Source organism: Acanthochromis polyacanthus, chromosome 15, assembly GCF_021347895.1.
Source record: "Acanthochromis polyacanthus isolate Apoly-LR-REF ecotype Palm Island chromosome 15, KAUST_Apoly_ChrSc, whole genome shotgun sequence".
In the NCBI taxonomy this organism is placed as follows: domain Eukaryota; kingdom Metazoa; phylum Chordata; class Actinopteri; family Pomacentridae; genus Acanthochromis; species Acanthochromis polyacanthus.
In genome coordinates, this window is record NC_067127.1 from 21,430,743 (window position 1) to 21,457,473 (window position 26,731).

General features: G+C 40.2%; 2 protein-coding genes across 3 annotated transcripts in view; one reads left to right on the top strand and one right to left on the bottom strand.

The window, feature by feature from the left end:
• slc18a2 (solute carrier family 18 member 2) overlaps positions 1–9,418 on the top strand; it is a 42,370-nt gene extending 32,952 nt beyond the window's left edge. For both annotated transcript variants that reach the window (XM_051959803.1, XM_022216453.2), the window contains one exon: positions 365–9,418. In XM_051959803.1, the coding sequence (XP_051815763.1) occupies positions 365–472 (108 nt within the window). In that variant the 3' untranslated portion in view covers positions 473–9,418. The remainder of the gene's footprint in view (positions 1–364) is intronic.
• Positions 9,366–26,731, bottom strand: part of pdzd8 (PDZ domain containing 8) — a 64,231-nt gene continuing 46,865 nt past the window's right edge. The window contains exons 4-5 of the mRNA XM_022199135.2: positions 15,581–15,743; positions 9,366–15,471 (exon numbers count right to left, since the gene is read on the bottom strand). Coding sequence (XP_022054827.2) covers positions 13,115–15,471; positions 15,581–15,743 — 2,520 coding nt within the window. The 3' untranslated portion in view covers positions 9,366–13,114. The remainder of the gene's footprint in view (positions 15,472–15,580; positions 15,744–26,731) is intronic.

Genomic DNA, 26,731 nt, shown 5'->3' on the forward strand with positions numbered 1-26,731 from the left:
TTCATCATTTCTGAGTTCTGCATTAAATTGAAACATTTCTTTGGACACGTAGTTAGACAAAGAACTTTGTTGTACCATTTGGTCAGATTTTGAAAACTGGTTTTATACATTTAAAGATCTTATTATGACTCTAACTGCATGTGTTTTTCTAGAAAAATGAGATAATTCCAGTAAAATTTAAAATGTGTAAACTCTTTTTTATATATATAAAGGGCAGAGTGTAGCAAGCAAACCTTCTATTATCATGTTTTGCTTGTCTGTGTTAACAGCATGCAACTGCTGAGAGACAGAGAATCTAAGTCCTGTTTTATTCTTTAAAATGAGCTGCAGCAGAAACAACCCTTTTCAACAAATGTCTTTTCAGGCAATTTTGATGGACACCAACTGTTCAATGAAGACAAGATCCTACTCCACACAGGGGACGTACTACCAGGGTGAAAACATGGATCCAGAGTATGATGATTATGATTAACAGGACACCCGCCCTTCAGAGGATCTATTTTGTTGTAGAAAAAAAAAAAAAAGAAGGAACACAGAAGAAAACAGCAAAACAGCCAAGATCTTTCTATGTGAATGTCCTGCATTCAGTCCTCACTATTCAGTGTCCTCTTAGCAGTTGTTCTGGAGCAAAACCAAAGTTTGTTCTTGATCTGTGGTTGCAAGTGCTTTGTGTAAGAGATATTTTTTTAGCCAACAGCCTTATTCAGTAGAGCGATAGAGTAGGAGGGTGCTGAGCATTGAGTACACCTTGTCGGTTTGTTTTGAATACAGATGTGTCTTAATCCATGTGTTGGCCATTTAGTGTTATCTATTGTATCTCAACAATACTGTCCAGAGTATTATTCGCAGAATTTGAAGTGCAAGTTGGTATTATAATGGGTAACTGTGTGGCATGTTTAGAAACTGGAGTTTGTTAAAATCCAGGATCATTCTGTCTGCATTGGTCCAAACCAGGGGCTTCTCCAGTCCAGTAGTTGTGGCTGAACTGCACAGAGAAATCAATACATCTGAGCTGCTGAAGAAAATGAAGAGTATTCTAGATCAGAATTTACATACATGATGTCGTCCTAACATGAATAGAAACTATAGATTTTTTGCATCTTGGCAACTTCAAAAAAGAAAGACCGTGTAAAGCATTTCCCGTGGACACTGCTGTTGAGAAATAGATAAAAAAAAATAATAATAATGTCCTGTCTCTATGAACAGTATCAAATTGTATCCCTCTGTATTACACACACACAGTTTACTATAGCAGCATGGACTCAGTATTATCAAGCACAGGTTTGGAAGCAGCAGATTTAAATAAACTGAAAACGTCCACACAAGCATTCCCACTTCCTTCATCTTTCCTGTAGGTCTCCACCAGCTATGTAAGTATCGCTGCTTCAAGATCACAACTCACCATGTCTAAGCAGCATTATGTTTTGGATGCTACCTGAGAACCTTGTCTCTTTTGTTTTGTAACAGCAGGACTTTATAAAGGTAGATAAAACGCCCCAGCTAATAGAATAACTTCCTCTGTGTTGGACTCCTCTGCTCTCCATTTCCTCAGGGCTGCTAAAGCAGTTTGCCAGCGGTCAATGAGGCAAGCTTGTGAGTCAAAATTCACCAGAATTAGACTTGAAGTGACAGTTTCATACTGATTTCATTTGCCCTCTATTGAAATGAACCGATTTTGCTCCAAAATGTTGCAGTTTTAAATGCTGCTGTGCTTTGATGGACCAGAAAACTGCTGTTGCACTGCTTTCTGTACATTCAAAATCTTTATGTGGAACACAGTCGAAAGCTCCTGCACACCAAGAGCAACAGCCCCGTGTGAATTTGTTATGCTCCTAAAAACTGATTTTTAAAATTTTTTATTTTTTACAAAATACAGACCGGTTTACAACATACATTTCTCAATTTGACATGCAAGCTACCGACTCAATAGTAAGAGATCCAAATTCCAGCCACTCTCATAGCAAAGGAATAACTTTAATTTTAAATCCCGTGAGAGAAGCATGAAAGTTGTGCAGGCTGAATTTGCCGGTTACTAATCAGAATGCTGATCACATGCAGTTTCTCCTCTGATTTGTGTTGTGAGCCAAAATAGCAACAGTATTTGAAACAACAGCATTTTGACTGGCAGCTGGATGGATGTAGCCGGCGGCGGCTGGGTGGGGGAGGAAGGGAGGAGTCATTCCTGGTGACGCTCCTTGTGTTTCTGCCCTGAGACATCATCAGCATTGATACTTACATCTGGGCTTCTTCTGTGGCGTGGTCAGTATCTACAGTGTTAACATACACAGTCCACTTACAGTCCCACCAGTATGCATTCTGGTAAATACACTTTTTGCCAGAAGATCGGATTTATACTCCTCCCACATCACTATGTAAAATATGAAGCTCACACCAGTAGCTGGTTAGCGTAGCTGAACATAAAGACTGGAAGTCGTTGAACAGTTAGTCTGGCTCTGTACAAATGTGACACATTAAGCTCACTGATAAGCTAACCAACAGCTGGTTCTACACATTTAACAAACGATGGCTGAGAAGAGTTAGCGATCTTCTAATCAAAGTCTCCCATAATGTTGAGCTCTCCATGTTTATATTCTATAGTATGACATTCACAAATTCTTCCTAAAAATTGGGACTGTACACTACCAATCAAAAGTTTGGACACGCCTTCTCATTCAACGGTTTTTCCACATTGTAGATTAAAACTGAAGACTTCAAAACTATAAAAGAACACATATGGAATTATGTTGGCAACAGAAAAGTGTTAATCTTTGGCGTTACTATACAATGTAGAAAATAATACAAATAAATAAAAACCATTAAATGAGAAGGTGTGTCCAAACTTTTGACTGGTAGTGTAGATATAAAAAGTTTTCATTAAAGGAGTGGAAAAACTTTTCAAAGTATTTTTGGGATTTGAATGGAACACTGAGAACTAGTATTTCATTTCTGTGTGGTCATTTTAAATGTCCCACTGAACCAATGAGAACAAGGGTCGTTTCATAGACGATCACATCATGACCATTTGTACAGCAATGATTTAATTTTATGCATTAGATCTGCCCTATCAGACGACACTGACCTGATACTCTATATTTTTATTAAAGTTGAGACCGAAACCAATTAGCCAACATGTTCAATGAGTTCCACACTGAAAGGAATGCTTATACTCTCTTAATGGCATTGTCAATTTCTGAAATCTTGTCCTTCATCATTGCTCAGGACTCAGGGAGATTCCCTTTTTCCCCCGGCCTCAGATTAATTCAACACAGCTCACGCTACCTGTTTCTTTTTGTTTTTCAAAGGAGATCCTTCAGTCTAGTTCTTACACAGGATTTAGGGAAATACAGCCATGGCCATAAGTTTGGACACAAGTACCATGACGCTTGTGAATCTTAGAAAATACCACAAAATTGTCACTTACAATACAGTACACAACTCCTGAGAACTATATTAAGTTTCATATTTAAAAGAAACATCAAAAGAGTTTGGTGTCATTTTGTTATTCTTACCAAATTCGGTTGTGAAAGTACTGCATTTTTTTTGTTATTTTCTTCTAATATTATGTTTTGGGAACAAAGTTGTTCCAATTGTTGGAATTTATTGATAATATTATATCCCTTGTTGATTTGTTGACTAATTAAACTGGTGCTGTCAAAAAATATTAGTTATGTTCTGTAATAGACATCAAAACAGACATAGTAAGTCATGCTGTGTCCAAACTTATGGCCATGGCTGTAAATGACAGCAATCTTCTCAGGTCGTCTGTTCAAGCCACCAATAGGTAGACACAGGAAAGTTTTTAAAAAGTCAGCATGTCAATCATCATCTTTTCTGGATAAAAGAGCTTGTCATGCCTTAAGTGTGCACGATGTTGCAGTTGTTGTACAAAAGTACTAAAACACTCCTGAATGACTGGACAGTGATGTGCTTACTTGGCTGTCAGGTGGACAGTAAAAGGGTGCCGAGTGCTGCTGGTTCTTCTGTTTTGAGGTGTCTTTTACAATCAGCTGCTATTTATTTGTGATCCTGTTGCATGTATATCTTGAAAACTGTACACGTCTTTCAGTGGTAGCAGTGGTCTGACTTTATTCAAAAGTCCCACACTCGCAAAGTCTGCCTGAACGTTCCAACATGCTCAGAGCCTTTAGCAGAGAAAGCAGATGGCAGACGAGTCTGAACACTTTGGTCCGCTCCAGTTTAATTGGCTATTTGCAAATACTGTTGTCATCATTCGCTTGTATCTGTAAAAAGGTCGATCTTAATTTAAGAAGAAAGCAATGGTGGTCGCCATGAAGGAAGTGGATTAGCCTCTACAGCACAAATCTGAAAGATAGCCTTTTGAAGAAAGACTGGAGATTAAACTTGTGATCACCAGCTACAGGATAATATTAGAAACCAAACTGCTCATAAAAGTAATTGCAGATTTAAGGAGGAGGAAAAATTAAGGAACTTGTCAAAGGAAGGCAAAAAGATAGGCCATCAAGATCTCAAGAATCTCTTTTATAGCATCATCAAGCATTAAAGTGGTAAAAAATGGTCTTACCCTGCAGAGAATATGGCTACCCAGCACATACAGTGAATTAAAAACCAGCAACAAAGTGAGGTTTTGTGCTTAGTTGGATTATCACCTGTATTAAACTGTGTGGAAAATGTGTAATAGAACATTTGTCAAAGTTGTGTAATTTTCTGGCTCTGCATGTGTCTAAAATGGTTGCTGCCATTTCCTGTACTGCTCACCTGAAAGCACCATTAGCTACAGTGACGTGTTCGATGTGCTGCTGCTTTGATAAAACTGAACAGATGAAACTATGAAGGGTCCATCGTGTGCTTCACTTCTGTTGTAGATAATCAGCATACAGTAAGTTTACAGGAAACCCCGGAATTTATTCATTTATTGCAGTTTGGCGTTAAGTTATTGCAAAACTTCTCATCAGTACAAACTAAAATATAACTATCTCAATTTATGGCACCATTTTGTCAAGATCTTCACTGAGTGTTGTGGAAGTTCAACAAGGTCAAGGGAGGATGAGGAGGCAGACAGAGACACACTGGAGACTCAGGTGACTTAAGTTGTGAGTGAGGTTTACTGATATCAGGAGAAATGACACCAACAGAGCAGCAGTACATGCAAGCAATGCCAGCTTCAGTTCTGTGGATTCTCTCTGATCGTTTATATTGTAGTTGGGAGAGGGGTCAGATTTAGATTTCAGATTAATATAGACACAACTAGTCTGCTTAGTCACGTCAAAATAAATATACGACGATATCTAACCTTGACCTGTGCAGAGAGTCTTGGCAAATCTTCCTCCTACAGCGTCCGCCTGTTAGTGGGTAATTTGGCATGGCGTTAGCTAACAGCTGCAAGGGAGAACCTTACAAAGAAGAAAGAGTACTTTTTCCTTCACACCGAGTACTTTTCAATAAGAGGCAGACAGGAAACAAAGGAATGAGAGGTATAGCGTGCAAATTCGGTTCTCAGTTGAAATCAGAGACTTGCAGTCACAGTCATAAACTTATGAGCACAACTGTACGTGTCGTGATATAAAATCTAGTATGGTGTACTCTGTAAGCCTTTAACCACCAGAGCGCCTCAGTATCAGCTCCTTTATGAACATGAGGATACAGCGTGTATGTTCGGTGATTAGATTGCATTCACCTTCCAAGAAAACCTCCAGGCTAAAGCTAACCTAACGCCAAGCGCTTAGATAGACAAATGTGAAGGTTCCCCAAACACTGGACAACAACAACCTTTAAACGTTTCTTCTTCTTCGTAATTATAGTGTTATTATTAAATTATTGGGATATTATGGATTTTTATACTAATATTCTAAATGATTTTTTTTTGTTCTTTTGGCTAACTAGTTTGATAGTTCAGTGTGTTTGTTTGGTTCAGCTTCCTGAGACTGAACTCAACCAATGAGATTCATTTTACCTGATGAACAGCTCTGCTCTTCAGATAATTTTTTTTTTATCATTCCTGTAATATTTCTTGTTCATAATACACCTAATGCTGTGTCACATGTGTTGTGTTTTTGGATGTCCTCCTACACTTTTCTGATGGGCTATTGAAAGCTGGACTGGAATGAACTGGATTTTTAGTAAAAGTGACTGGAGTGGTTCAGACTGGTACTGAAACAAACATTAACCTCTAAATATTTTTCTTTCATTGATCATCAGTCTACTGAGTTGTACTGAAAGTGGATGTTTTTTGTTAGTTTTGTGTCTTTTTTTTGTTTTTAATCTGTAACCGCAAACATGTCAGTATGTGAATCTGAGATGTATGTGTTTGGCTAGATTTTTTTTCTTACATGTGAGAGCAGTTTATCCTCTATTAAATGTGAAAGAACATTTTTCTCCAGAAATGACAACACTTCAGCTAAATATAGAGACGGACGTATTTTCAGCACCATTACCTGTTGGTGTATTTGAAACGCTGAGCATTTAGACCAGATGGTAGTCTACATGTTTTTTTTTTTTTATTTTTATCGTCAGTTTAAAGTGAACAGGACAATAACAGGAACGTTTTTAGTACGGTCACAGAAATCCTCACATTGATTCCCTGTGCTGCGTGTTGGAAGACAGCAGAATGAGTTGCCTTGATGGGGAAATGTGGGAGCAGGCACACTGTAATCAGCCTGTCCATCTCAACTCGGGGCTTCAATTAGTTTGCAGATGCTCACACAATACCTCCTTTTCCTCTCCACCAAGAACCAAGACAGTTGTCGCTCTTAAAACAATGGAAGTGCAGGGAAAGTTGACCATTTTTGTTTTTAGATTATACTGTGTTGCTTCTTTGGAAGGAACATTAGAAGGAAAGAACTGATGCACGGTCCTTAAATATGTCATGGCAATGCACCTTTGAGAACGTTCACAGGGACATCGTCTTCAAGGAGAAGTTTTCATAGCATTGGACTGCAGTGTGGGAAAATACCTTGCATCATCGCTGGCGACAGACGGTGATGTTGTGGATTCTCTGCTTTGCTGAGTGTCATTTTCACTTGTAAACATCACTGTAAATCAAAATTGTATTGACTTGATCAGAAAATACTAATGATTAGCAGCTCATGAAATTACTCTGTAACCTCCGTGGAGTTTGCCGGGATATTTCTAGCTGTATGCTAGATTTTTCTTACTGTCAACAACTCCAAATGGTAGTAGGCCTATTTTTAAAGATACACATCTGAGGCTGGACGGAATGGGCGTGGTACTGCATGCTACTGAGGGATGAACTACCGCCTGCTGCATGGCTCTACCGACAGTCATGTAAAAGCTGCAAATACCAGTGGAATTCTTAAATATCATGGAACAGGCTTGCAAAGATATCCACTCCACCGTTCAAAAGTTTTAGACAGGCATCATATCCAAGTCAGAATGTGGTAACACCAGAGCGTGCCGCATTTGATGATTGTAAATTATGAGGCCTGAAAATGTCTGATGTGGATGCATTTCCACCCCGTACTGCCTTGAAAATGATATACACTACCGTTCAAAAGTTTGGGGTCACTTAGTAATGTCCGTTTTTCCAAAGAAAAGCAGTTTTTGTCAATGAAGACAACATTAAATGAATCAGAAATACAGTCAAGACATTGTTAATGTGGTAAACATTATTCTATCTGTAAACAGCTTTTTTTTTAATAGAAAATCTACATAGGGGTACAGAGGAACATTTCCAGCAACCATCACTCCTGTGTTCCAATGCTACATTGTGTTAGCTAATGGTGCTGAAAGGCTAATTGATGATTAGAAAACCCCTGTGAAATTATGCTAGCACATGGATAAAAGTGTCGGTTTTCATGGAAAACATGAAATTGCCTGGGTGACCCCAAACTTTTCAATGGTCGTGTATGTACCAGATGGCCACTACCGAATACAAAAGGACCTCAGTGTCACCAAGGGGCTAGCTATGAAACAAACAACAAAAACCTCCAGTTCACTCCATTCAAAAAAGCATCAACTTCTCTCTAGAATTTCTGAGCCATTTGGTTGTCCATTTTTTGTCTGTTTTTAGAAGGTTCTTGGTCCAAGTGGTAAACCTTATGCTGCAACTCTCAACTTCAAATCAGTTCCACTGCAAGCGAGTGCATGACATTACATTTATAGGACATAGCATACAGCGAAAGTGAGTACTTCCTGTTCACATTAAATGATGCTACTTGTATCACCTTACAGTGTTACATCTGACTTTAACAGTAGGTTATTTGCCTTTTGATACTAGTTTTAGGTTTACTATGTTAAAATATAGCCCCACAGTAGGACCTCAATGCATATACACCTGTTCATATTGAGGTTCAAATTGTTCTTTTTTTTTTTCTTTTCAGTACTTCATAAGTCCACATTTGTTGTTGATTGTTATTGATGCCACTCTTCAGAGACCATTTGTTTCAGCTACTCTTTGCTGAGTGTTTTTGCTCTACCTTTCACTTTAAAATACCACAGAGACCCTAGCCAATTCACAGTAATCACTTTTTCTTCTATATGAACTCTTACGTGATCGTAGCAGTATGGTTTGGATGATTATCATACTTTACTGTAATGCCACTGAGTCTTACTTTGGGGCCTGTATATTTAACATAGTTCTTCTAGAGTATGAATTTTTGTTTGTTCCTAAGAAGAAAAACTTTGTTTAGCTTAGGCATAATGTAATCTGTTGTACGCTGTATAGAGTGCAGGGGGAGCATGCCAAGACTTCAAAGCTACATACAGCTAACATTAGAACTGCTTTGAGACGACAGCCTCATGTCTTTTTTTTCCAGTCTTAAAACTGAGTAACACTGTTGGTTTTGGTCTTTTTATGGGATTTCTTGACAGAGAGAAAATATATAACAACCATTTTTTTCCCCATTAAACGTAGTATGCTCGTTTGAGGTAATAAATTCACCTAATCAGTTTTTTGACAGCTACTTTACTGCATCTCACTGTCTTCCTTAACAAATGGAGAGTACTGAGAAGTCAGTCTGCTGAGAGCTATGTGGGTCTTTCAGATGATGTTAATTCAGTACATAGCAACTTTGTCCCAATTATAGACAAAAATCCAACATCAAAGTTCATACAAACTGTAGAATCTGTACATGTTGCACAGCTCAGTTCATAATCAGCCCAGTAATTGATCTACAAACACTTAGGACTGGTTTATTTTAATTAAAAATGTAGGCTTGCTTTCCTTGTTTGTTGATGTATATTTTTGGTGTAAATAATCTTAAGACTTGTCTAGTGTTAAATGATCTGTCAATCACTTTAGATGTTATAGAAGGTTCGAGTCTTGTGTTTTGATTTTTCTGGTGGGGTGACTTTGCATCTGGACTTCAGATTGTGCCTTTAAAGATGTTCTGTGTGAGCTCTTCAAACCACAAGCAGAGTGATGGTAATTCATTTGATCTTGTTTATTTAGGTTATGTACAATAAAGCTTCATAAGATGAACCTTTCTCGAAAATTGTTGTACAACATCCTTCACATACACAACAGAAAAGAAGAAAGAAGAAAAAAGAAAAACAGGATTTCCACCTCCTGAAAGCTGCGTGGTGGGCAGTCATAGTGTATGTGCAGTTTCAAAGGCTAGGGCTGGGGGAGGGGGCAAGTAGCATGTGAATATGAGTTCTGTGGAAAAGCACACTAACGACAACAGCAGCAGCAGCAAAAGCAGTGCTTCTTAGGCCAAGAGAGATGTTTATGGTATGAACTGAACTCCTCTGAGGTTCTCATTGGTCCCCAAAAACCCCCCCAGTTTACAATACCACACAGATGAGTACACAGACTTCACACATTTAAAGAGAAAAGAAGAAAAATTACAGACATGGGGATTCATTCCTGATTATCAGCTTCTTTTCCTACAAAAATATTGCACAAAAAATCTGGATATACAGAGATTGACAAGTATAGCAGCCAGTGAGCCAATATCTACATAAGCAACATATTTACTACACTGAAAAGAACATGAAATGTGCCTTTGCTTCCTCTTAGTCTACATGATTAAGTCTTTTTTAGAGTTACGCTGCATGCACTGCAAGGAAAAATCTACCCTCGATTGCTGTTTGGTACATTTTGTTATTTTTGTTGTTGCTGAATCTTCCATTAGCTTGGGGTGTTTAAATGCAACGCTTGGTATGACTTAAGCAGCAGATTTGAGGCTATCAAAAACTCCTTTGCAGGTGGGTTGAACTTATCAGATCTTGCCATTTCACTCCGTTCCAGGCTCATAAAACCCGACTGACTTAAACTGAAGAAGGTCTTCAGTCCACAAACGTGTCAGTCCATCATCTTCAACATATCTAGCTAGCAACTAGCTAGCTAATGACTGCAATATTTTGAGAGCACTTTGCCGTTTCATCAGGGCAGGTAGGGCAGATAAAAGGCCTAAATGTGTGTGTTCACCCTCTTGATGTTAGAAACATCAAGTATTGTTATGTTATTTTAGTCATGAAGGGTTAGAGTTGACTAATCCACAAAATCTTTATTTTTTTTTTGTTTTATATGGTCTCCATTGCTATAAAGGCTGGAAACCCCAAACCTAAAGGCCTCCATATGCTTAAATTAGTTCACCCAACATGTCTGAAGACAAAAGTGTTCATGTTCCTGTTCCAAATGGCGAAACTCTCCAAGACCCTTGTGTCTTTATAGTCACAGCGCCATAAATTGTACAAAGGGGAACACTCAGTTTTTCCTCAAAAGCATTACTTCATGTTCACACAAAATTTGAAGTTGTTGCAGAAAAAAGTAGAGAAGAATTATTAAGGCAAAAATGACGCTGTTCCTCCGCTGCACACCGGTTCACTATGTAAACTGGGCTTAATGGTGAGATCGTCTGACTCACTGTTTTAGTCTCAAAATGGCGGAGGTGTGTTTTTCTCTAGACAGGCAGAAGTGATTCTTCAGCCATCATGTGACCAGAAGAAAGACATGCCCAGAATACCAGGGTCTAATTCTACACTGACAACGAACGACAATCATTGCCGACTTTGTTTTCTCTGCTAGAAACTGCAACACATTTAAGAAAACATCTTAATTTCAGTACACCGGCACCCGCATGGCTCAGTGTACGCGAATGGTCATGTGACACACCTCGTCAGGCATGCGAGTGTGGACGGAGATCATTTCTGAGAAGGTGCTGCAAGACTTGTCTCTACAAACATTATTTTTGGCGTTTAAAACAGAATTAGCATGGACATAGTCTAAAGGTGTTTAAACAGACCTCAGGGCAGGCTAAGAAAGTGCTGCCTCCTAATAAATTGAAATGAGGCCACTCTGGAGGCACAACAGCGGTGCTAACACACAGCTGTCAGGGGGGGGAAAAAAAGTTGAAACCGTCTCAACTTTTGCCACAACACAGTGTAGCATCACTGGTGTTTGACAAATAGTTACAATGCACATCTCTGGTGGATTACTCTCTAAAATACATAATATTCTGGCATCATATTTACTAATTTCTGTGTAATATTAACCACTGTGCAGTACTGTATCTTCTGAAGAGCCATCAAAATAATACATCATTTACTCCAACTAGAATTCCTGCATTGTGTTTTTACATGTCTGTTTTCTGGCGTTTTAAAATCAAACTTGAACCCTGTACAGTTCTGACAAACTGATACCAGCACCTCCTGAAAGCAGATGATATTTTTTAGAAAGTTGTCAAATTTAATCTCACTGAGTATCTATCATGAGCCTCTGCTCGAAACGTGTGCTCTGGCAGTGAATGGCAAAACAACCATGAACATAAAGGAAGAAACTCCCATCACCATCAATGTAGATTTAAAACCTTTACGGTGTGAAGGGTAGATTTTTCCTCTTGATACAAAAAAGTTCAATATTCTTATTTTCCAATGGCTGCCTACGAGTGTAAAAGTCAGACTGACAGCGTAGCGTTTTGGAAGCTGTAGCTGGTTATGTCAGAATCTCTGTAATAGGCGACTTTCAGGAAAGGCGACGGGGGAGGCGGTGCCAAACAGCTGCATGTACACAACACAGAAAAGGAACATACATTCATTTGGGTATGAAAACAACTCCTGAAGGCAAATGATCTGCACTACTTCACATCACTCCTTAAAGAACGGAGATTCACATGCATACTTACGAAACCAATTTTTAAAACCATGACACTCCATCCATTCACTCAGAGATCAATCAAAAGTTAACTGTGCCTTTCTCACAGTACACCCATGGTAGTTAGTATTCTTAAACAATGTGCCGTAGTTGGGTTTTAGAAGCCGTGCTCTGAACAAAACATGACTTGGCAAGACAAAAATATGCATACTGCTAATAATGATAATAAACTACCAAATAGGAACTGATCTAAGATTTCCACCCCAGATAAACACATCTGACACCATCCCGTGGATTTAAAAACGGTTACATAATCAAACATATTTATACTAACCAAAGAAAGCCAACTAACTGATAAACCTAACAAACGAAGCAAATTATATATATATATATATCACTGAAGATGAAGCAGCTGCTGAAATCCCCTAGAGCATTTTGAGCAGGGAAAGTCACTTCTAAAATCCAAAATGTTACAGTAAAAAGTGCACAAAACAAGACGTGTGACTGCTTGCAGGGTCTTCAGACAAATGAATCCTTCCATCGCTGTGAATGCCTAAGCCTGCCTTTGTCACCTTCATAGCAAACAAATATGAAACAACTATTTTCCTTTTCCAAAATTAAGATGATTCAGACCATTAGACCAAAGTAATGTGTACAGAAGTCCTAATGTGAAAGCGGTTACAGACAGCAAAACAGCAAAGCAACCTGAATTGAAGCTTAGAGTGATATTTTGATGTCAAAGAAAAATTAAACTGGAGGATTAAACATGAAGCACTGCTGAGGGCAGATAATGGAGTAGCTTTCAAACTTCCCTTTAAAAACCTAGAGCATAGAAACAGCATTGCACTGAGCAAATCAATAACAGGTTCACCATAAATCCTTGGGGACGAAAATCCTTAAACAATCCTTTCATTTTACATGAAAAGAAACAACGTGTGAATCATACACTAGAGCCCAACATCAATGATAATTAAAATGGACTTATGATTTCCCCCAATCTCCAAATCAGAAAACACACAGAATTTTTGCAGGGAGGCACAAGTCCAAAGCACATGGTCCTCATCTTTTTTCAGGTCTTATTTAGTGGAGCGCCTCCACACAGATCTGCTCCTCTGTAATGTCGTCCAGTAGCTGAACCTCCACAGGGCTGCATATGTCACTGTCATAGACATCTGTCCCTATCAGGGCTTCTTCCTCCAGGCCTTCTCCTTTGCCTTTAAAGCCTTGCTGGTCTGAAGGAGAAATGCTCTCCACTGACTCTAGGTCTTCAATGCCTGCCCGGTAGTGGATCATGAGCAGGGTGAGGGCCTGGAGTCTCTCCCCAGACTTGGCCAGGGCAGTGCTGATGAGGGCTTTGCGGCGTGCATCTGTGGCCTCCCTCTCCTCCAGCAAGAGGGCATTATTGTGCTCCAGCTCCTGATCAATTTCCTGCTGCAGCTTGTCAAGCATCAACTCCAGCTTTTGGGAACGTTCATCTGTGGGTAGCCCACGGTAGAGGTCACGGCCTATCTCCTTCACAGCAATGAACACACTGTCATCCAACCCACCCTCCTTACGAACAAGTTTACTGCTGCCACCGCTGCCAGAGGGCTGCTTTGAAGGGCTTGCACCACTAGTGTAGGTCTCAGTATCACTGCTCTCATTGTCAGATGTGTTGGGGGTATGTTTGGGTGAGGGCTCCACCACTCCAGGCACCACATCAGTCACCTGCTCAACAAGCCGAGTTTTGGGCACCTGGCGAAGATTAAGCAGGCGAGAGCTGGTATTGATGATATGGCGCGTTAGGCCAGTTGTAGCCCGGTTTATGGTGGATTTGGCTTCAGGGTCAGCTCCACGACGTTCAGTTGCTGCCACACAGAAAGGATTTTCAGCGAGGCACTTTTCCTGGCACTTCTTGTGGCAAACGTAGGTACAGATCATACACTGGGAGGCGGCCTTGGTCCAAACCTTTTTCTTGCAGTATTCACACCAGGTGGGGTTCTGGAACTGGGTGTCCTGGAAGTTGTGGCGAACTTCTACCAACTGGATGGTGCCGTAGGCCAAGTCATCGCGGGGTGCTGAGGGAATAGGCTCCCTCTCTCTCTCCCTTATATCCTCATCGTGAAGGCTCCCCTCTCGCTCCCTTTCTGACAGTCCCCCTGGATACTCAAATTCACCCTCAGCTAAATAACAGAAGTTCAAAGTAACATCTCCATAACACAGCTTCTCATTAAAGCCCTTGTGTGTGCTGAGACTACGTAGTGCAGTGCGGCTAACGTTAGCTCTAGGCTCCGGAGGCCCCAACCTAAAGGTACTCTGGTACTCTGCTGAAGATGTGGTCATACATTCTAGGGCTACATGGTCTAGCTGGAGGCTGACATGTCCCAGGCACAACAAACTGCCCAGCTTAAAGGGATCTTTGCACCACAAGGCCACATTAAGGTACTTATGGTTGCCCTCCACCTCAAACACCACAGACGCCTTGGGCCAGCGTGCTGTCTGGCTCCGAAACATGGTTTCTGGGGATTCCCACAGAGAGTGGTCCTCTAGACTGTCCCGTGTGCTGCAGGAGCTCTCTGAAGCTTTGTCCTTTGCTTGATCAACCTTAGTGCTGCTAGTGACAGTGGAAAGAACTAGTATTTCATCACTTGACTCTGCTGTTTTGGTGGACTGTTTTGCTTCAGCTTGCTTAACACAAGTCTTCTCAGTGCTAGCCTTATCCTCATTACCTCCAGGGAGTGGAACTTTTTCTGGAGATTTTTCAGAAGTGCTGATGGTGGTAGTCACATTAGGAGCAACAGTAGCATTAGTAGTTGTAAGAGAATCAGCGCTGTCCAAAAGATTGGTTTCTGAGGATGCTGATGTCAACCTTATCTGAGGTCTTGGTGGCAATGGAGGGCGAGAGGGAGGAGGTGGGGGTGGAACAGTGGGGCGTTGCACACCCTCCACTGGATCACTATTGGTCTTATGTGGTGAGGGCTTTGGTGATTCTTTGGGTTGGGGTTTTAGTGGAGACTGGAGACCCACCAGGTTTAACTTGCGATTGAGAATGGGTGATATGGAACCAAGTGGCTTAGAAGCCAAGTTGGCCACAGTCCTTTTGGGGCTTTGGTTTACTGTAAGTAAGAAATCTTCCTTTGTCTCACTGGTAGTACTGCTGGTAGGGCCACCAGTCTGGCTAGGTTTAGAGTCCACAATCAATTCTTCAAACTCTGAGTCCATGTCTTTGTTATCGGATATGTCAGAAAGCGTAGTGATGGGAGCTGGGTCTTCTTCATAGCCTCCTGGCTGGGGAATAAAACCTGTTTCCTCTAGCTGTCCGAACCCTTCCTGAAGAGTTCCCAGGCTTCCTGAAGAAGGAGTCTGATGACGAACCGGCCTTTCATAAAGCACCACCACCCTGTCTCCTGCCTGTTTCAACAGTTTGGGAACTTGAACCGAGGATGTCACTTTGACACCTGCCGGCAGAAACAAGAACAGGAATTATATTTTCAGTCAGTACTGCAAAGAACTAAGTCACAAACTCTGTTTGAAATTTTAACGAGCACGAGTGAACACATCTCAGACCTCCAATCTCAATGAGGCGGTCACCCTTCTGCAGGTCTGCCGAGGCTGCAGGAGAGTTGGGCGTGACCGTTTCGATGCTGACGTGGACTGCATCCCCCTCACTGGCAGGAACGTGCCTGAAAGTCATCCCCACGCTTCCACATGGCCCTTTGATAACCTCCGTCTGATGCACACATGTGAAAGAGAAAACTGAACAATTACGACAAACACTGACTTAAAGGTTACAGGCTATGTGTGCTCACAGCAGATGTACTCTATGTCCTGGTAGTAATGTAGCGTGAAAGAACATGATTAATTTATGATCAATGACAAGAGGTTTAATCTAACTTTTGTGATCTAAAGGCATATTTTGTTTTCTTTAAACTTAATTTTTCAAATGTACTTTGTCTCTTGATGTGGATGGAGGTATATGCTAAGGGTCTTTGTTAATATCAAGAGGTGAAAATTATTCTGAGAAATAATAACATTTTCATATTGTTATCAAGAAGAGAGGACAAAACATATAAGCTTGAAAATGCGGTCACAGTATTGTATTTGTCTTCTATTAGAAGTAAATAATGCATTTTTGTATAAAGCACTGTGAAAACAGAAATACTGCCTCAAGGTTGTTTCTCTCTGTCAACCAGTCAAGCTGCAGTTTGCATCCATGTCTATTCAGACTCATAACATGTAGAGAAGACTTGAGTGTGTAAGGAACCAAAAAGCAGAGTCAAATTCCGTGCATATGTTCACATGCTTGGACAATAAAGCTGATTCTGAAAAAACAAAGTTGTAGTCATGACAGTAGACAGTGCCTTAAATATGGATGTTATTGGAAAGTAGCTCCCAATCCTAAAGTGTACATGCACACTTCGCACACATCTTCAATTCAGCAACACAGAAGAGTTTCACAGTCACCAGTATCATGAGGGTCACTCCGGACTAGTGTCACCAATTTAGAGTCTGATCAAATAAGTCAAACGTGAAATTTGGTCACCATTTCTTTTGCTACCGAGAGATAGTGCTGAATATTGGCTTGGAATGCGTTTGTCGGACATTACAACGTCACAGTGAGGCTGACATGAACTTTTGCATACAAAAAGTCTTCACACTGTTTTGTCCTATTTGAAATACTTGAGAACTGTTGTCATATTTAGTATGGGAACTCTTGAACAATAAACAAATACATTGCAACACTGACATCTGGCTGTAGCACTCTGATGAGAGACTAAAACTGAAAGTGGCAATTCTGTGGGAGAAGACAGAGTTGTAATTAAACCCCCACCACCGGCTGCATTAATAACAGCTACTGAACAGTCTAAGTCACACAACCAACAGCACACCTGTTGTGATGTGGAGGTGACCCACGTTATGCCTGACAGGCCGTCCATCAAGTGACAGCGCTTACACAGAGGCAGGACGTTCGCAACCCCTTATGTTGATGACGCACTGCATACATTAGCTCAAGCAATTTTAACTATGCTTGGTGGAGATCATCGTCTTACAAATAGTACATATATATAAAGCGTTATATCTAGGTAGAGAGAAAAGAGCTAAATGGGGTGGAAAAAAAGAAGAAAGCGGAAAAAAGATAGTACAGGTGTCCTGGTTTAAAAGACAGCAAAATGAGGGCTGACATGATGTGGGTAGACGGAGACAAATGACTGTAATTTCCTCTGCTGTCATTTGTTACAGTTCTGCTGGAAGGCTACGATTGAGTTAGGGCTGGCCATGAATAAGCAGATCTACACAAGCTGGCACAGCGAGGTGGATGCGGGGGGGTTGGGGTCATCGGTTGGTTGGTTAAGGTTCACTGAAGTCTGAGGTAGATGGTACTTAAGTCTGTGGATCTATCGTACAGTCCATCTCAAACAAATACATGTCAGTGACTGGGCCACGATTTTCTGTTGAATATTTCCTGGCAGAGCAGTCAAACAACACTATTGGGTAGAGTTGTGTATTCTTTTCTTGAACCTCTTACTTTTTATGTGATGTGTCAATTCATCAGACTGTACAGTACACAGTAAATGCTCATTTTTGAAGCGTGATCATTAACTTCTTACTATTCCTGTAAAAAAGCAGCCTCAAATGCTTTTCCACGGTATGCCCAAAGTGAAGTGAGAGCTGTTCTTGAATCATGTGGAATACAAACATTGTCTTGGCATCTTTTGAAAAGTATCACTGAAAGGCAGTCCAGTCAGAGTCATTAAGGATTATCTTCAACCACAAACAGAACAAGGAGTCCTGCAACAGATGGTCTGGCTGCCTCAGAGCCCTGGTTTTAACATCATGGAGTCAGTCCAGAATTACAGAAAGGGACAGAAGACACTGAGGGAGACTAAGATGATGAACAACTTGCCTAAAGACAATACCATCAGAACTGATGGACAGAGGAAAAGATGGCCACACAAAATATAGGTTTAAATTAAGATTTTATCCTTTTTTGCTGCAGCTTGTATAAAAACAACTGAATTGTTAAAGAATCTTCACAGAGAAGAGTCGATCAAAAACGTCAAGAGGCTGTGACATTCAGGGAAATGAATGTGCATAAGAATCTTATACATCAACTGTTGCCCTATTGCTGGTGCAATAGAGGATCATCCTGAAAGACCCTGAGTGACAGAATTTAAATAATTTTCTGTGCCTGAGCAGAACAACAAAAAAGAAACCTGGTCAAAGATCTCAGTAAATCAAAAAAAAAAAAAAAAGATAGCGCGGTACACAAAATATTAATTTCGCTGCTAATTTTTGTTTTCTCTAGAGCTCCAGATTCAGACTAAGGCAGTATGATTCATAAAATGAGAATGCATATTTCAACCTGTAGACAAAACCAGGCTATTTCTGCACAACTCATACAACAGGTCTGGACCACTTACAACTCCAAATGAGAAAATTGCTGAATATGACAAGCTATCTGAAATCACACGTATGTGCCAATGACACATCTGTGTAGTTCTTTGAACACAGAAAATCAAGTAAATTTATAAGACTTTATATGTAAAATAGTCTGATATATAAGGATGTGTAAATACCCTTGCCTTGTTAAAGGTTTGTGGATATACTTGCATTAGTAACGTTGTAGTTTACACTGTCAGACTGTGGGGAACCACCTTTCTTTTAAATACAAAAAACATAAGTCAGTGAATAAGGATTATTATAATAATAACTAAGGGATAGAGTAGGTTTAAGACCAGGATAGGTAGAGTTTAATGTTATGTCTTCAGCATGGTGTTTGAGGTGTGTGTGTGTGTTTGTGTGTCTCGGTTTAATCTGATGTGGCTATGTTACAGCTTTCTCATAAAGACTAACAACATTGCAGATGCAACAGGATGTTGTGGGGGAGACTATGGAGGCTAAAGCTAAATGACCATTATGTAGCGCACAGGTAAGTGCTGTTGGCAAATGCTCAAAATCTGAAGGCTCCATACAAGAACAGGAGATGTAAAAACCCTGGGATATTAGGCAGGATATTGGAAACAGAACACATTTATCCACGATAAAGAGTTAATCTAGTCCATCACACAGGACACTGCAAAGCATCCAATCTGATCACAGTCCGACACTACAGGCAAACATATTACACTGGACACTGATTAGATACAAGATTAAAGCTGCGGGTGAAGCGGTTATCTCTCTGCAGTGGCACCTGTCAAAGGATATATTAGGCAGCAAGGGTGAGTTCTTGAAGTAAATGTATTGGAAACAGATAAAATGGGCAGTGTGAGGATCTGACTAACATGATCTAGATGGCTGGATGACTGGCTCAGAGGACTTCCCAAGCAGCAGGTTCTGTCAGGTGTTCATGGTATGCAATGGTCAGTAGCTACCACAAGTGTTGAAGGCAGGACTACCAACGACACAGTATCAAGGTCTTGAGTGCCTGAGGCTCATTGATGCTTGTGGAGAGTAAATAAATGCCTGTGTGGTCTGATCTCACAGAAGAGCTACTGTAGCACACACTGATGAAACTCTTAAAGCTGCTATCATAGAAAAGTGTCAAAACAGTGCATCACGTCTTGCTCTTTTTAACAGAGAAGCTGCAGATCGTTTAGAGCGCCCATGATGACTCAACGTCCAATCAGAAGAAGGTGGCCTAGCCCGATAAATCTGCTTTTTTTTCCAGCATGTGAACCATCTGGCACATGGCCATCATTTGCCTGGGGGAGAGGTGGCAGCAGGATGGGAAGAAGGTAAACTAAAGGAGGCAGTGTGATGCTGTGGGCAATATTCTGCTGGGAAAACATAGGTCCTGCATTCATGCGACATGTAACTCGTAGCTAAACACTGCTGCAGACCATGATCAACCTTTCATGGCAAAAGTATTCCTTGATGGCAGTGACCTCTTTCAGCAGGATAATGCTCTCTGCTACACTGCAGTGTTCAAAGTCCTGATTTTGTCTCCATATTCACCAGATCCCAATCAGATCAGGCCATTGCTGGAAGTGTTAGAGAAACAAATCCAATTTGTAAATGCCCTGTCTCACAACTTCCAAGCATTTAAACAATCTGCTGCCAACATCTTGGTCCCCGATATCACAGGACACCTTTAGTGGTCTGTGGAGTCAGTCTGACTCAAAGGAAATAGGAAAAAGCGACTGTTCATTTCCATCAAAAAGTTTGAGGATTTGGAATCTACAGTAAAGAGAAAACAAGAAAAGTACTCAGAGCGCAGTACAAGTCCTGCTCAGTCGTATCATTTCCAACAGATGAAATCTCTAATAACAAATGACCTTGCACTGAGGACCGGCATGTGATATACATGTGTATGTTATGTACGGATATCGAACTGTGTGACCTAAATATGTAAGCAGGCAGTGGGAATGGATGGGACTTGGAAACCCCCCCACAATTTAATCAACTGTTCCTTATATCATTTCCGACGGATTAGTCCCGATAAGTCTGCAGCAGTCGATAGTCAGCTGCCTGCTGACGTAGTTCTACAATTTCACTTAGCAGACGCTTTTGTCCAAAGCAATGTACAACACAAGCAAGAATTCAGACATAAGGAAAAACCTTTAGTAAGTGCAAAAAGCGCTTCAAGTGCGATTGGTCAAAGGTGTTGCCATCAAGTTGCAGAAGAAGTGCCAGCCCCCCCTTTTTTTCTTTTCAACTTTGTCAGTGCTAAATAAGTACTGGGTTTTGGACCACCTGACTTATTCTACCCCCAAGGTGGAGTCTGATTAAGTGCCTCGGTGTTCAATTGTTGTCATAGTTACAGTAACGCCATGCCACTATCTCTCAATGATACAGAAGTCTTTAACAAATCTATGGATCCAGACTATAAGCCACATCACTGTCAAAATCTAATCAGTTGGTCCTTGTGTTATTTCTGACCTTCCCTGAAAATTTCATCCAAATTTGTGAGTCCATTTTTAAATAATGTTGCAGACAGACAGACGTTGATAGTCACATAAGTCTGCCCTGTTCCTTAGTGGAGTAAATATGATTCTGATACTAAACATTTTCTCTCCCACACACATTACAGATGTAACACCTACCAGTTTGGACTCATAAATTATAATGGGGAATTTTCCTATTGATTTCGACATTTTATATATTCTTGGCGTGACAACAGCTATAGTTAAAAATAAGCGGCTGTGCTGTCCAGCCGTCATGCTGGTGTATGAAATTTTTCATTTTCTGTTAAAATGAGATGAACACTAATATATTAGTCATGTGTCCTATGTCGTTGCCTCAAAAAGCTGCCTTCTTTCATGTCTGTCCTATTTAATACACCACACAATCCACTGACATTTGGCACATGGCAGGGGGGACCTCAGATCCTGAAGCCAGTGCTGAGTGGGTCAGCTTCTACTTGGCTACTAACAGTTCACACAGACGTTCAGGACAATGGAATATTTAGCCCTCCGAGTAAAAACAGCTGAAAGGTGAGAGTAGGTGCTGAGTATCGCTGAGCAGCAGGCCTGCAGCTGTGTGTGAACAGCTGCATCACTGGCTGGACTGTGGCTATCAAGCCCACAATAGATTTACAAATAGGAGCACATGAGTCCATTCTGCTCAAGTGCAAATAGCAGCAATCTCTCTTTTACACACACACACTTACACCACCAATATGTGCACAGTCACAGACACTCCTATGTACCTAATTATATGGCAGTGCACACAAAAGTCCAGTGATTAGATTGCTGCTCTCCAACTGCAGCACTGGTTTCAGAGAGAAAGATGGAGGTTCATTCTTATTCCTCTTACACCCAATGCGAGCTGTCTATCCTATTAATTCACTGTGATATCACTGTCCAGCTATACAAAGAGAAAAATAATATTTGTCCTGCCCCAGTGTACAAACCACTATAATACATCTAAGAAACATTTAGTGGCAAACGCAACCTGGGTTTATATCCATGAATGTTGACCATTATTCCTATCAGTTACAATAGCATTGAAATCATCAGAGCACATGAGACCAAAAAGCTTGTTTCAGAAACTGAATTAAAAAATACTTATCTCAAATGTATTTAACTGGAAAACACTCAATGGTGTCATGCAAGACAGAACTGGCTTATAGTTTCAGCAGACAACAGAGATGGTAGAGTGAAAAACAAAAATAAAAATGTTTTGAAATCTTTAAATACAGAAATCGGTGTTTGACACCAGGTATCATTTAAGGTCTAAGATTACACCCGGTGTCATTGAAGACCTTTAACACTGGCTTGACTCGAAAACTAAACTAACCTTCAGAATTTTAATATTTACGGTGACAAAAGAGCTAAAAATATATGAAATGTAATTTTCGATCAGCAATTGTGATGACTGTCCCCCGAGTGGTGTCTTCTGGATATCCATAGGCGGCGGTGGGGAGAACCCTCCATCACCTGCCTTACACACTTTTCCCCCCCTACATAGCCGGCACCTAGACGTCTGGAGCACCTTCTCATACTTTACTTATCAAAACACTGCGGTACTGACTGAATAATTTCAAAAAATTTGGTGTAAAAATAAACTAGTTGCCGTTAACTTGTGTGAAGTCACTCTTTTTGTTGCAAGCCTGAGTCACCTGGACCAGAGGAAACTGATCCATGGATGCTGCCAGCTCGAGTTAATGTGCTCAGATTAGCTCAGATAAATGGTCTTTCATTTCTAAGCAGATTTAGGATGTGATAGACATGAGTAAAACTATCATACTAAATCAAGAAACACGTGTATCATGTTAGGACATTATAGCCCTTCCTTCTGACCTGCTTTTCTATCTGCTAATTGACAGTAACTGGACATGTCAGCTTTATAAATGAGCACCGTGGTAAGATTTCTGGAAAAGTTGTGATGGTAGTTTTACTAGTCTGGCAGAGTAACATTTCTGTATCACAACACAAGTCTGATCTACAAGCAGCCAGTCACAGTAAACACCCCCCCCCCCCCCCCCCCCACACACACACACGTTAAAAAGACAGTTTGGTGACAAACTCAAAAACACTTTTTTCATTCACATACTCGCAGCAAGACACAGCAGCAGAATCCATATAAGGGTCCCCAAAGCAACATAAAGGTGCACAGGTACACACATGAAACAACAGCAATAATCTCATTAATTACTTACAATTATAATTTATCCCCAACACGGAGTCAGGGGCAGTCTGGATCTAACAGCAGGTCACACTGTGTACTTTTCTTTATTAGTTTATCATCACACATGAGACTTTCATTGTTTACTCAATCAGAATTTATGTTGGTTATTAGTTATTTGGAAAGTCTGATATGATACACTTGCTAGTAGCTTGGATTTAGTCTCTGTTATGTATTATGTCATGAAGCATCTAACTTTAAGAACACATGCCCCCGTCGCTTTCACCTGATGCCTCCCATCTCTTCCTCTGTGCTCTAATGTTCCAAAAGAAGCCCAAGTTATAGCAACCCTCCTTTACAAATCTGACCTTCCCCAGTAAAGAAAAAAAGCACCCCAAAGTCTGGTTATAATAGTTCCTGACCTGTGAATCCACTGTACATTACCTCCTAATTCTGAGACAGTTATGAGATATCAAACTAGAAATATGATAACAGTTTGGGAGGCAAATAGCACATTCTGTTTGAATGCCGTCATATTTAAACCGTCCGTCTTTGCTCCAAAAAAGATGAATTTCTATATGAATCTTTATAAGGTTTTCATTCATGTTTGACTGATTAAGAGCAGAAAGTCACTGCCTGGAACAGACATTTTGCAAACATCATTAGGGATCTATATCCAGGAATACATGTCAGCTGATCTGGTCATAGCATATCATAATTATGGTCCTGAAAGAGAGCTGATTCTAACATCTGTTGTATATTCTCAAGTATACTCTGACATACATACATTTAATTAAATTTTGAACATAAACATAAATAACTTGAATCAAGAAAAAAAACAAATCATAAATTAAACTTGTGTGACTCAGATCCCAAACCAGACTACTGTAATGCTGCTGTTTAACATTAGCTGCTTGGATTAATAAAATAACTCCTCTTTGTTTCCAGTGATGACTTTGCTTCTTGGTGCGCAAATCCAAACAGTTCAATAAAAAGCAACGAAGGGATCATTTCCCTGCTGACTTTCATAAGAGAAAGTAGTTGTTTGGTGCTTCTCCAAATTGCACCGTTTAATTGTTGTTTAGTTGCGCTTTCTCTCGGGGCTGAGCAGCACTGACTGATCTAACCTTGTTTACATCGACTGAGCCAGTGTGCAGCTCCTGGTTTTTATGTCTCTGAGCAGAAAAGACAAACAAAGAACGCAGCAACACCAAACCTGCCAGATGTAAATGGAGCAATTTACCATCTATTTCAGCAAATCCAGCCTCCCTTTTATCTGTGCACTGCCACAGAGAACAAATGAAAGGTTAATATGTTCAAATGGCAGCTATCACTGCTTTAAAGTTCCCTTCTTTACCTCCAGGATAGAAACCCAGACAATCTTCCTTTGAGCTCCTGAATAAAACACTCATTGTGATAAAAGACGTCTGTTACACTTCTTCAACATCGACATATCACAGGCTGCCTTAAACAAGGAATGATACCCAACATAAAATTGATGTCAAAGAATCTCTAATTTCTGTTTTACCAACATCATTTCTCAGAGATAATGTTAAGTTCAGGAACTTAATTTTATTCTTGTAAACAGATACTTTCGTGCCAAATGTAACAATGGGTTAATCTACTGCTAAAATCTCCTCCCAACAAATGCATACATTATTCATACATTTTGCACAAGGGTTTTCTAATCATCAATGAGCCTTTAAACACCATTAGCTAACGCAACGTCTCATTAGAACACAGGAGTGATGGTTGCTGGAAATGTTCCTCTATACCCCTATGCAGATATTCCATTAAAAGTCAACCATTTCCAGCTAGAATAGTTATTTACCACATTAACAATGTCTAGACTGTATTTCTGATTCATTTAATGTTATCTTCACTGGGGGAGAAAATTATTTTCTTTTTTAAAAAAAATAGGGACATTTCTCAAATAACTGAATTATCTCTTAAAATCTCAAAATTATTTGCATATTTTACAGTAACAAGAGTAAAAGTGGAACATTTTCAGTGATTTAAAAAAAAAGTTCTTTCTCAAATTTCCAAATTAAACTGCAGTTGATGGTAATTCTGGTGAATCTCTAAGTAACAAGGAGTTTTCTCACTGACCTCGGAACTTCTCAACCCTGTTCACACTGCGCACGCAGCTTTAATCTTCAGGGAGGAAAAGATGAAGGGAATGTAATGATTTGGAGAAGCAGAGGTTTAATATTCAATGTTTTCAAGCATTTTTCTTAAAATTCAGTGGCAAAGACAGTGATCAGGTTTCATCATTAACCTGAACAATCAGTCTGAGCTGTTCCCCTGCTTACATTCTTTATGCTAAGCTAACAGCTAGCTGTAGAGTCATTAACTTGTCACATGTTGCTGAGGACAAAAATAAATGCATATTGATAATGCTTAAAATATGGGGGTATCTGAAGACAGCTCGGCTGGAATCTTGTGAAAAATGGAGAAGTACTGATATTTGATAATATCATTGCTAACATGGACATCTTTACCTGTTGTCTAATTTACTACATGCAATATGCTACTTTAGCAACACACAATGAGCAAATAGATATAAGATGAAGTGCTCATTTCAGGTCCTGAAGTAGTGTTGTGGAAATGGACCTAAATTCTCAGTTTGGCTCTAAATGTAAAAAGGAGACAGTTGGTTTTTCTATAGCTATGCTTTGAGACATCAATCTGTGTTGTTGACACAAATAAAAAATCCTTGCACATTTAAAGAGTGAAGTGCTGTCTGAAATAGGCAGCTGTAACCAATTTCTCAATTCCATTTGAGCCTCAACTCATCTGCTGCATCTCCCGATTAAAAAACTGATCTGAACCGATACAGATTTATGAATGAATGGTTAATGTAATGCTGCTTGCAGGCGACTATTTTCCACAAACTGTGATTGTCATTGTGCTTGTGTGAATTTAGTGAACTGTTAGTTAATCAATGTTCAGTTTACCTTGAGTGAAAGCCATTTGTTGCTTTTAGTGAAATCTAATTTGTGTGTATAAAAGACAAGGATAAACGCATTATGAAATAGAAAAACAGACACCTACTATTGGTCACACCTGTAACCATACACGTGCTTTTAATTAGAATATGTTCTACTGAACCCGATGGAATCAGTCCTCGGAGGGTTATGTGTGTACTGGGAACAGTCTACGAGCGGGGCTGACTAGATACAGGCGGGTCTGAAACCGTGGCTAGATGGATAGCTTGGAAGGAGCAGCAGCTCCTGTTGCTCGGCTGAACATCCCTCTGGTCTCCGGCAGGTCTGAGAGGGTGCATGTGAGATGGAGAGGGGAGGGTTGAGCAAATCCTTTTCTCTGTCACTGCACTGCTTGGTAATTTAATCTAATACCACATGTCAGATCGATTTGTGTATGGTTATAGGGTACAAGTCGCTGCGAGGCAAGTCAGCAGCAATTCCCTGCCACATCCAATTAGCAGCCCCGCTGGTGACGGGGGTGGAGTGGGCTGTGGGGTGGTGTGTATAGCCAGTAGCTGCTCAGGTGTTTGCGTCAGCTAGTTATGAGTGAAGCATTTTTTGTAGTATGTGATGCCAGACACAGTATCAGTGTTAAGTTACAGTATGAAGTTTGTACCAGAACATTTCAAAAGCATCCCATGGCATAGCAGTATCACCAAGACAT